The 11212-nt window shown below is 54.2% G+C and overlaps 1 protein-coding gene across 1 annotated transcript; it reads right to left on the bottom strand.

The window, feature by feature from the left end:
* Positions 1–6: 6 nt before the first annotated feature.
* RHOB (ras homolog family member B) lies at positions 7–1067 on the bottom strand. Its single transcript, XM_069102999.1, has one exon. It carries the CDS (start codon positions 1011–1013, stop codon positions 423–425), a length of 591 nt encoding a protein of 196 aa, XP_068959100.1. The 5' UTR covers positions 1014–1067; the 3' UTR covers positions 7–422.
* Positions 1068–11212: the final 10145 nt, after the last annotated feature.

Here is an 11212-nt window from a genome sequence, read left to right on the forward strand (position 1 = left end):
GCAGGGCGGGCCGCGGCCCAGACGGCCTGCTAAAGCTTCGGACCCCTACCCGCCCCGGGCCTCCGAGAGCTCCGGGCCTCTCTCCGTCTGCCTGGGGTGTAAATCAGCTCGATCCCGCCGCCCCGCCCCGCCCCGCCCCGCCCCTCCCCCTCAGATAAGATCAGGCCTTTCACAGATCCTACTGCCAAAAAATAAAATCATTTCTCCCTATGTAACAGCGCCCACCCCCGGCCCACCCCCCACCCGCATCTGAGACCCCCCCCCACGGAACAGGCAGGCCCCACTCGGAGGGGGGCGGGCGGAGAGCTCGGGAAGAGAGGAGGGAGGCCGGGGGCGGGGGCGGGGGCGGAGGGGCCTCGGTCCGTCCGGCCGGCCTCCTCGGTCCGGCGGCCTCGGGCCGGCCGGCCTCTGCGCCGTCGCGCTCAGAGCACCTTGCAGCAGCTGGCGCAGCCGGTCTGCGAGCCGTAGCGCTTCTGCAGCGCGGCGCGGGTGGCCGTCTCGAAGACCTCGCGCACGCCCTCCTTGGTCTTGGCCGAGCACTCGAGGTAGTCGTAGGCCTGGATGCGCACGGCCATGGCGCGGCCGTCCTCCGTGCGCACCGGCTCCTGCTTCATGCGCGCCAGCTCGTTGCGCACATGCTCGTCGTGGCGGAGGTCCTTCTTGTTGGCCACCAGGATGATGGGCACGTTGGGGCAGAAGTGCTTCACCTCGGGCACCCACTTCTCGGGGATGTTCTCCAGCGAGTCCGGGCTGTCCACCGAGAAGCACATGAGGATCACGTCCGTGTCGGGGTAGGAGAGCGGCCGCAGGCGGTCGTAGTCCTCCTGGCCGGCCGTGTCCCACAGCGCCAGCTCCACCTGCTTGCCGTCCACCTCGATGTCGGCCACGTAGTTCTCGAAGACCGTGGGCACGTAGACCTCGGGGAACTCGTCCTTGCTGAACACGATCAGCAGGCACGTCTTGCCGCACGCGCCGTCGCCCACCACCACCAGCTTCTTGCGGATGGCCGCCATGGCCGGGGGCGGGGGCGGCGGCCTGGGGGACGCCCGGGGGCGGCGGCGGAGGACCAGGTGCCCCCGGGCCCCGCCGCCGCCGCCGCCGCCGCCGCCGCCGCCTGCGCGGAGCCGGGCGCGGCTGCTGGGCCGGCCTCCGGGGAGCGCACCGTGGGTGGCCGGCGGGGGGGGGGGGGGGGGGGGCCTGGGCCGGGCTGCCGGAGCGGGTGCGGGTGCCGCTGCCGCCCTCCTCCTCCTCCTCCTGCTGCGCCTTGGTGGGGGGGGGGGCCCTCGGGGGCGCCCCTACCTCCGGCTTTCTCTGCCTTCCTCCCGGCCGCCCGCCAGCCTCCTCCCTCCCGGCTCGTCCCTGCTAGCCGCTGCTGCAGCCTGCGCCCCGGCGCCCGCTATTTAAAGGGCTCGGCCACTTTCTTAATATAGCCGGCCAATGGGAAGCGGGAGGGCTGAGCTCATCGCTGGGCGGGCGCGCCGTGATTGGCCGCTGGCGGCGGCAGGCCGGCGGGCGGGGCCCTGGGGCGGAGGGAGGAGGGAGGGAAGAAGGGAGGGGCGGGGCGGGGGCGGGGCTGGCGGCGGGCGAGGGGGAGGGGGCCGGGGGGGGGGGGGGAGGGAGGGGCGAGGGAGAAGGGAGCGCACCCCCCTCCCCCCAGCAAACCCGCACACACAACACGAGCACTCCTTGCCTACCTGTGCCTGGCTGGGAGCTGGGGGACAAAAGGGCCCCTGCCCTCAGGGAGCTTGCGTTCCATCTGGTGCCTAGAAAAAAATGCAGAACACAGGCGTGGGGGTGGGGAGGGGGGCCCCCGTCGGAGCTTGGCGGAAAGCTCGGCAGCCTACCAGGCCTACCAGGCGGGCATTGCCAGCGGGTCAGTGGCTGCAGCCTGGAAGGTGGGGGAGGGGAAACTAGTGTGACGAGGTGTTCGCGGGGTCTGCAAAAGTGGGATGGAGCCAGGCTGTGAAGAGCTCGAAGGGCCCGACGAGGGCTTTTGCTCCCCAGATACTGGCCTGGGCCGTGACGTGATCACAGCTGGCTTTTGGCTGTCCTATGGAGACTACGCTGGAGGGGATGGCCTGGACTAGGGGTGACACCCGAGGTGGGCCGAGCAGCGGGGAGGCTATGTGCTAGGCCAGAGGTGAGCAGGACCCAGCGTGAGGAGGGAAGGCGACAGATGCGGGAGTGGGCAGGATCCTCAGACCGGACAACTGAACCGTTGTGAATGGAAGTGAGGCTGCCGCCCCTTGGAGCCCCTCTAATGCCCCGTGCTTCAGAGTCCCTCGCCCGACCCCCATCACCTGGTATTTATTCTGTTTTCGGAGAGGACGCCGGACCGCAGCCTAACTGAGCCACGGGAGAGCTCGAGGGGTCTGGAAGACCCGGGTTCAAGTGTGGCTTCGGGCGCCTTCGCCTCTCCCTGGGGCTCTCCTCCCAGGCGGGAAATCCCAGATCTGCTCAAACAAAACCAGCCTTTGGGCTCTTAACGGCGAAAACTTTGTTTCCCTCCAGTGGAAAGTGACGAATGAAACTCGTTTGTGTTTTGGTGCCTAGCCCAAAGAATGCCCGGCTCCTGAGCCCTTAATTAGCGCTCCGTAATTAACTAATTAAAGCCCAAGAAAAGAATTCCCCTTCCCAGGACCAGGGAATTTGCAGTCCTCGCTGTTCGCTTCTCCTGCCCGGCCCCTCCGATGCCCCTGCCCTTCTCTCTAGAGGAAGCTGCGCTGTGGCCTGGCCTCCCGACCCTTCCCCCTCTGCACACACTCTTGGGGCCCCGTCGGAGCCCTGTCCTCCCGATGGGGTATGAGGTCAGAGGACAGTTGGAGGGCCACCTGCCTACTCCCAGACCAAGGCCAAGCTGGCATGGGGCTTTTGTTGGCTAACACCCCAGAAACGCCTCCCCGTTGGGCTTCTGATCCTTCCAGCCTCACCTCCCGCCCCGGTGAACATCAGCTGCTGGCTGGCAGGCCCAGAGCCGGAGGAGACAAGATAAACACGAAATAATCCCTGACCGAAAGGACTTTCTGTTCTGCAGGGAGGAGGAAGAGGACCCAGAAGCTACTGGGGCGAGGGGAGCCTCCGGACTTGGACCGGCCCAGGGCACGGGTGGCCTACGTGGGAACTCCCCCACCTTTGCTCTCCCAAGGCCCACCTGCCACTAGCTCTCAGAGCCTCAAGTTTCCTCATCTGAAAAATGGCCATAAGAATCCTTGTGCTGCATCCCTGATGGAAGTGTGGGCCATTCCCCAGTAAAAGTGGCTGGTTCAGCGGCTAACAGTATGCTTTGGGTCAGTTTCCACACTGCTGGGACCTAACTGCCGGCGGCCCACACTCATTGGGCACAAAGAATAGGCATGCTTCCAGCCTGGGAGGGACCTTGGAGAGCCCCCTCATTTCACAGAAAAGGAGACGCTACCACTGGGAACGAGGAGCAAAACCCACTCCCCACTGCCTTTCCATATGCGCCCCCAGCCCCCAGGAACTCTTTGGCTCTCCCTGAGAGCAGGCCCGGCAAACCTCATCCCCGAGGCCAAGAGGCCTCCTCCTGCCCTGTACCAAAGCCAGCCTGTTTCCCCCTAGCCTGTTTTCTTACTTGCTTATCTTAACTCAGGAGTCTGAGGGATGGAGGTAGGGGGTGAGGGTAGGGGGGGGGGACCTTGGGGAGAAAGCATTTTAAAAACAGAACACAAAACAATTCTTTTATTTCGAATACAATGAAGCAGGAAACGATAAATTCACTGTTTCCTGTGTTCCAGACACCTTCCCATAGGACTGCTTCCCGTTCGTTCCCCCCAACCTTTTTTCTCTCCAGTAAACAAGAGACTGAAAACCCAAGGAAAAGAAACATGCTGGGAGTTCCGGGTAGAGTCAGAGTCTGAAGGCCTCAGACAAGCAATCCTGAGGTGACCCCAGGCAGAGAGCAAATGGGGGCAACCAGGGCTCCCTTGGGCAGTTTGTTGTGTCAGTCCAGGGCCCTCCAAGTCTCAGTGGAGGGGGAAAGGGAAGGGATTATTTACTCTCCCCCCTTTACAGAGGGGGAGACTGAGGCACAGAGAGAAGACATTTGTTCGTACAGAGTAAGCTCTGCAGTGCCAGGCTCTTCCAAAACGGTCCATCTCCCCCCCTAAGCAGTGGTTCACATCTGCCATGCCCTCCCTGCTCCCTGGGGCCTTTCAGGTTTGATCTCACCCAAGGGAATGTAAGCTCCAAGGTATCTCTCTATTGTCTCAGTACCCTTATCCCCTACCGACTGTGGGTGACCAGCATATCACAAGAGCCTAATAAGTGCTTGGTGAAGTGAATTTGACTAGTTATATTAGCCCCTGCCACCGGGCATAGAGGCAGTATATCTTAGCTACCAGAAAACTGAAAGCCTTAAGTTCAAGTCTTATCTCTGACCAATCCAGACTATGTGACCCTGGGCAAGTCACATAAACTCTCAGTCCTCTGGGTCAGAGATGCCAAACACCTTGGCCACCTGTGGACCACGAGACTGAACCAGATTAAAATGTAATTGGGAAATATTCAGTAAACTCAATAAAACAGCGATGACATTAATTTCAAAATAAAGCCTGTGCTGTCCCCCGCCTCCCCTCCCACCCACCACCCAACTGCCATTTGGGTCTGACTCTGTTGCTCTGGGAAGTCTCCAAGACTCTGCATTGTAGAGAAGGGACCAGCCTGCATTAGTGAAGGGAGTTTCCTCAGCCGGTGAAATCCCAGGGCCGAGCCACCTTGCTCATGGTAAGAATAAAGAGGTGGCAGCCTAATCCGGCTTCCCACAATTCTCATTTTGCACACCCAGGCAGGAGGAGAACAGTGCCCATAAAAGAATCAAGTGGACTTGTCCCTGGACTGTTTCTTCCCAAGTCCTGGGAAACGACAAGAACGGTCATTGTCAGAGTCACTGCCGCGACAGCTGCCTCCCAGGTTCCTCCTGACAGCCCTCCGCTCCTAATGGCCAGGCGTCTGGTGACCAGCACAGGCACACAGAGGGGAGGGAGAGGGAAGCCTTTGGGCCATTTGAACAGAATATGGAAGCGTGGCCACGGTGTCCAGGGGCCCACGGGCTCACACCCCTCCAGGGCTGTATCTCCCCCTGCACAGGCTGGATTCGTGGCCCCACTAGGACGAGAGCAGATTCTCTGGAATGCCTGCGCCCTCTCGTGGCAGCCTTCATGTTGGAGTGGAGGGTTGGGAGTTCTGACTGCTGAGGGGCCGGACAACTTGAGGAGCTAAGGGTTAGGGAAAGGAACAAGCTTTTATTAACCACCTACTGTGTACCCGGCACTGTGCTGAACACTTTACAAATACCTCATTGGAGCTACTACGACTCTGGGAGGTGGCTTCGATTCCCATTTTACAGGTGAGGAAATGGAGGCAGACTGAAGTTAAGTGACTTACCCAGGGTCACACAGCTAGGAAGTGTCTGAGGCAGGATTTGAATTCGGATCCTCCTGACAATCCACTGCTTCACCTAACTGCCTCAGCTATTTTTATTGTAGATCAGGCCTCCGTAATGAAAACCTGCCTCTAATTAGATTCAGTCAATGCCAGAGAGTCCACCTGCTGTACTGGAATGAGTGATTGTCTTCAAAACCCACTTCTGATCTGATTGGCCGTAGGGGCTGTGGGCAAGTCATGTACCTTCTATGAGGGTCAAGTGCTTCATGCACAAAGTGGATGGACTTAGTAATTAATGCCTAAAGTACTTAGCTCTGGGGGGTTGTTGTGAGGCTCGAATGAGATCTAAGCTGCCCACTTATGGGAGAGGAGAGGAGACAGAGAGAGACACACACAGGGAGAGAGAGACACACAGAAAGAGACAGAGAGAGAGAAAAGGAAGAGGAGGAGGAGAGGTAAGGAGAGAGAAGACAGGAAGGGGGAAGGTTGGGAAAGAGCGAAGAGGGGGAAGGGAGGAAGGGGAGAGAGCCCACTCGGCCCGGGGCCTGCCAGGGGAGCTCCCAGGCCACTCGGGCAGTATCAGACACCAAGGCAGAGAGGCGCTACCTCCTAAGGGCCAAATAGCACCTCGTGAGGTCAGAAACAGGGAGTCCAGGGTGGTTTTCGTTTTTGTAAAATAAATAATTGTTGTCAATGCCTTTGTTTTTACGTCACCTGCCCAAGATATGTCTTATAATGAATAACAAAAAGAGGAAGCAGGGCAAAGATCATGTGAACCTTCCAACATATCCAAAGGCCCAGGTCATTTTCAAGGGGAAAAGCCCAGTCAGAAGTCAAAGTGGAGGGAAGGGAACACCTTGGGATCCTAGGAAGGCTCTTAAGTACAGGCCCAGAGGTGGCAAAATCCCCTATAGTCTGTCAGGATCATGGAGGGCATGGGAATTGTCACAAGAAAAGTGAAGGGGCACCTGGGGGAGGCAGAGAGGTGGGGGCCATTGAAGCTTCTCTAGCAAAGGACCGGGAGAGGGGAGATTCCTCTGCCAGGAAATAAAGTTTATCAAGGGCCTCCTAAAGGGGACTGAGGCACAGTGTCTGAGAATGGATTCAGACGTGGGCCTTCCTGCCTCCAGGAGCAGTACCTGACTATCTCGCTGCTTTGCTGCAGGGAGCAGAAGGTGGGGTCAGAGGGTCTGCACCCAGCTTCCAGGGTCTTGACCATGACTCCCTCTTGACCACCTCTGACGCTGGTGAACCAGTTCGGCCCTACCCTGGCCTCCTCACTCCTTATCACATGGCCTGTTAGGCCCAGCCAGGCCTTAACTTTGGGGCACTCCCTCCATTCGCTGCCTTCCCTCCTACCCACACAGCCCTTCTGACTGGTGCCTGCAACCTCACTGGGCCCTCGATGCTGCTGGTCAATCTCCTCATCCCTCCTCCAGCCTTCCATGGTTCCCTTCCCCCCACTCTCAGCTGAGACCCCTGCCTTGTATTTTATGGGAAAATAGCGGCCATTGGCCTTGAGCTCCCTCTTCTCCCCTCTTCCTCGTCTCCCTTCACTCAGGTGCCTTGTGCCCCTCTCAGCCCTGTCATCCCTGTCTCCCATAATGAAGTGGCCTTTCTCCTGACCAAGGCAGACCCCTCCACCTGCTCAGATGATCCTCATCCATCCCATCTCCTCCAGCAGACTGCCCCCAGTGGCCCCCTCTCTCACTTGTCTTCAGTCTCTCTCTATTGGCTCCTTCCCTCCTGCCGACATGCCGAAGTCTCTCCCATCCTGAAAAACACCCTCACTTGATCTTTCTATCCCACTAACTCCTCAGCCGTCTGAAGCCCAGTTCCTCACAAAGCTTTCTATGCCAGCTGCCCCCTCTCTCTCCTCTCACTCTCTTCTTAACCCCTCACAATATGGCTTCTGACCTCACCATTCCATTTGTGAGTGATAATCTGCAGTGAAGTTTCCCCATTCTGAAAAATCAAATCTAGAATGGCTTCAGCATCCACTAGGCCTAAGTTTAAAGGTCACCTGACCTTACAGGAATCTGGGACTGAGAGCAATGGAGACCCTCCCCAGGCAGCCTCAGCACAAAGCTGCCTTCCTGGCCTTGCATTGGACACCCACATGTTTCCCTGTCCTTTGTCTCCAAGACAGATTCCCTCGCTTAGGTTGTGGGCCGGCCTCCCTACCAATGAGAATGAAGGCCAGTTGGGGGGCTGGGTTTCTGCATTAGAAGGTTATATAATCATGGGCTTGCTTCTACCTGTTGCTTTCTCCCTGGCAGATGTCATTTGAGTGACAGGGGCAGAGAGTCCTTTCTCATGAGAAAGAATAAAGAAACTTTACTTTCCTAAGCAGTCTCTGAACTCATTTACTGTGCTGTTGCACACACACCCAAAAGGCCCCCTCCAGAGTTACCAATGACCTATCCCTTAGCTGCCAAATCCCAAAGGCTCTTCTCAGTCCTCATTCTTGACCTCTCTGCAGCCTTTGGCACTGTGGGTCACTCCCTCTTCCTCTAGGTTTTCAGGACCCTCTCTCCTGTTCCTCCTCCTCCTCCTCTCCTTCTCTGCCTCCTTTGTTGAATCTTCTCCAGAGCACACCCTCTAGTCACTGGTGTCCCTCAGGGGTCTGTCCTGGGCCTTCTGTTCTTCTTCTAGACTGTTGCCCTCAGTGATCTCATCAGCTCCCATGGATTTAATTACAATCTCTGTGGCGATGATTCTTAGATACACCTTTCCTGCCCCACTCTCTCTACTGACCTTCAGTCTCTGCTCTATAACTGCCCTTCATGTGTTTCTACCTGGATGTCCAGTTAAACTTAATATGCGGCAAGCAGAAGTTGTGATCTTTTCCTCTAATCTCTACCCCCTCCACCTTCCCTATGGCTGTCAAGGTCACTGCCTTCCTCCCAGTCCCCCAGGCTCACAGCCTGAGACATCTTGGCCTCCTCACCCTCTCTTGCCCCCCAGATCTAATGTGGTGCCAAGGCCTGTCAACTTCACCTTTGCAGCATCTCCCCAATAAGGCCCCTTCTGTCCTCTAACTGCCCCCATTATGGTGAAAACCCTCATCACCTCACACCTGGACTGCTACAGTAATGCTAGGCATCTGCCTGCCTCACATCTCCTCCCATTACGATCCATCCTTCACTTGGCCACCTAAGTGATGTTCCTAAAGTGTAGATCCCCTTATATCACACCCACCCTCAGCTCAATAAGCTCCAATGGTTCTGTTACCTCCAGGATCGAATACAAAATGCTCTATTCTACATTCAGTGCCCTTCAGAGTCTCCCCTTCCTCCCTTCCCAGGCTTCTTACACCTGACTCCCTAAATTTACTCACCGATCAAGTGACCCTGGTTTCCTGACTGTTCCTCTGACAAGATCCTCCATCTCTAAGCATTCTCTCTGTCTGTTGCCTAGGCCTGGGATACTTCCCTTCTCTGCTCTGACTACTGACCTTCCTGGCTTCCTTCTCATCCCAGCTAAAATCCTATCTTTTACTGGAAGCCTTTCCCAACAACCCTTACTTCCAATGCCTTCCTTAGGTTAATTACTTCCTATTTACATAACTTGCTTTGTATGCATCTGTTCGAATATTGTTTCCCCCATGAAAGTTCCTTAAGGGCAGGAACTAATAAACCAGAGTTAGGAAGACCAGACTAGAGATCCTTAAAATAATTAAGTCGGATGAGAATGAGAGCCTGACACTCACCAGCCCCTTACCCTGAAGATATTCAAGGAGGAGGAAGAGGACCTGTATGTACAAGCATATTTATAGCAGCCCTTTTTGTGGTGGCAAAGACCTGGAAACGAAGGGGCTGTCCAGTGAGGGCACAGACTGAGGTGATTGTGGTGTGTATTTGCTGTAAGAAATGACGCAGGAGAGGGTTTCAGAGAAAACTCAGAAGATTTGTCTGAACTGATGCAGAGTAGAGTAAGCAGGAAGAGGAGAACTGTGTCCAGAGGACACTGTAGAAGGTCATTGAAGGCCTTTTAAAATGCCCAGAAGAGAATGGAAGGAAATGCTGAAAAAACACAGAGGAGCAGGCCAGCTTGGGAAGTCACGTGCTGAATTTACTATAAATATATGTGCAGTTTGTATATGTAATTTATATTTTATACTTAAAAGGAAAAATCAGATGGATGTCATGTAGATTCCTGTTTCCTTGTATAATCCTCTTTTTTCTCTTCTGCTCTGTATAGATGCCCATTTATTTGGGATCTGTTAAGTTTAGAAAAAAAAACTTTAAAAAAGGATGGGAGACTCTGTCTGGATGGAGATGGTGGGAGTAGGGAGGAAAGGGCAGATGGGAGAAGTGCGAAGAGGCAGGATTGATGGGACCAGGTGATTGATCCACGAGGGTGAGGGAAGAATCCAAGATAAACCCCATGGTTACAGGGACCTGGGTGAGAGGGGAAAACACTCTCCCAAGGTCTCCCTGATAAAAGGGGGTAGAACTGAAGTCCAGGTCTTCTCATTCCAAGTGAGTCCATGATGCCTTTGGGCTTAAATGGAGAAATGTTTCACTTGTCCTTCTGGCCCTGGTCTGGTTTGGGCTCAGAATGCACTCCGGACTTGGGGATCCTGGGATTCCATACCTCCCCCTACCCTCTGAAAACAAGTAAGACTCAAAAGGTGAAGTCATCTGCAAACATGAACTCTTTTGACCTTCTCCATAAGCCAGAGAGGGCAGGATCACACCATTTTACACAGAACACTCTTTAAACCCAGGGGCAATACTGCCATCTGACACCTGTCCTATGTCTGCAGGTGAATCACTTCTCCGAGTCTCAGTTTTATTTCTTTCTTTTATCTAAAGGGGAAGAAAGGGAAGAGGGAAAGAGAAACTCAAGACCAGTAAGACAAAATCCTGTCCCAACACAATGCTCTGACTGGGCCAGGGAGTCTGTTCTAATAGGTTTTGATGCAGACAGAAAGGCGGCACCTCACTGCCCCTCCCCCACACAGCCCCTGTCTGGCTTCCAAGCCCATCATTCCCCTGACACTTCTCGGTTCCAAGAGATCTCTTAGGTGATGGGCCCAATGGCCTTTACGTAATCTTCATGTTCCTCGAGGTGGGTTTTGAATGTGGATCTCTCGTTCTATTTTTTCATTAAATTTTTTAAAATTAATTTTAACCTTAAATACAAAATGAGAAAAGAAGGAAAAAAACCTTTCCACGTACACAGCAGAATAGGAAAGGATTCTGTATAAAACAATAAATAAATTTCTGTTTCAAGAAAACCTACATAGTAAATACTATGCATTGTTTTCAAAGCTGTCCCCCCTTTCTATGTTTCCTTCTAGGCTTTCTTTTGATTCCCTCCCTCCCCACCCCCCACCCCTGTCCCAGGGAAGGCTACAAATAAACATGAACATATATATACACACATACATACATATACATACATAGCTATAAATGCACACACATACACTTATCTACACATATACATATATGTGAGACTATACCACGCATATTTCTATTTGTTATTTCTTTCTCTGGAGGTAGATAGCATTTTCCTTCACAGGTCTAAGTCTTTCCATGTTTTTCTAAATCATCCAACTCATTTCTTAAATCACAGTAGTATTCCATTGCAATCATGTGCACACAAGTTTGTTTAGCCAATCTCACAAGTATAAAATGATATCTCAAAGGTGTTTTAATTTGCACTTCTCTAATCAATAATGATTTGGAGCATTTTTATATGACAATATATAATTTTGATTTCTTCATTGAAAAGCTGCCTGTTCATATCCCTTAACCATTTATCATTTGGTGTATGACTTGTATTCCTAAGAATTTGTCAA

This window comes from Petaurus breviceps, unplaced genomic scaffold (assembly GCF_028583685.1).
Source record: "Petaurus breviceps papuanus isolate PSGF00001 unplaced genomic scaffold, PetGlider_PUasm1.0 559, whole genome shotgun sequence".
In the NCBI taxonomy this organism is placed as follows: Eukaryota; Metazoa; Chordata; class Mammalia; order Diprotodontia; family Petauridae; genus Petaurus; species Petaurus breviceps.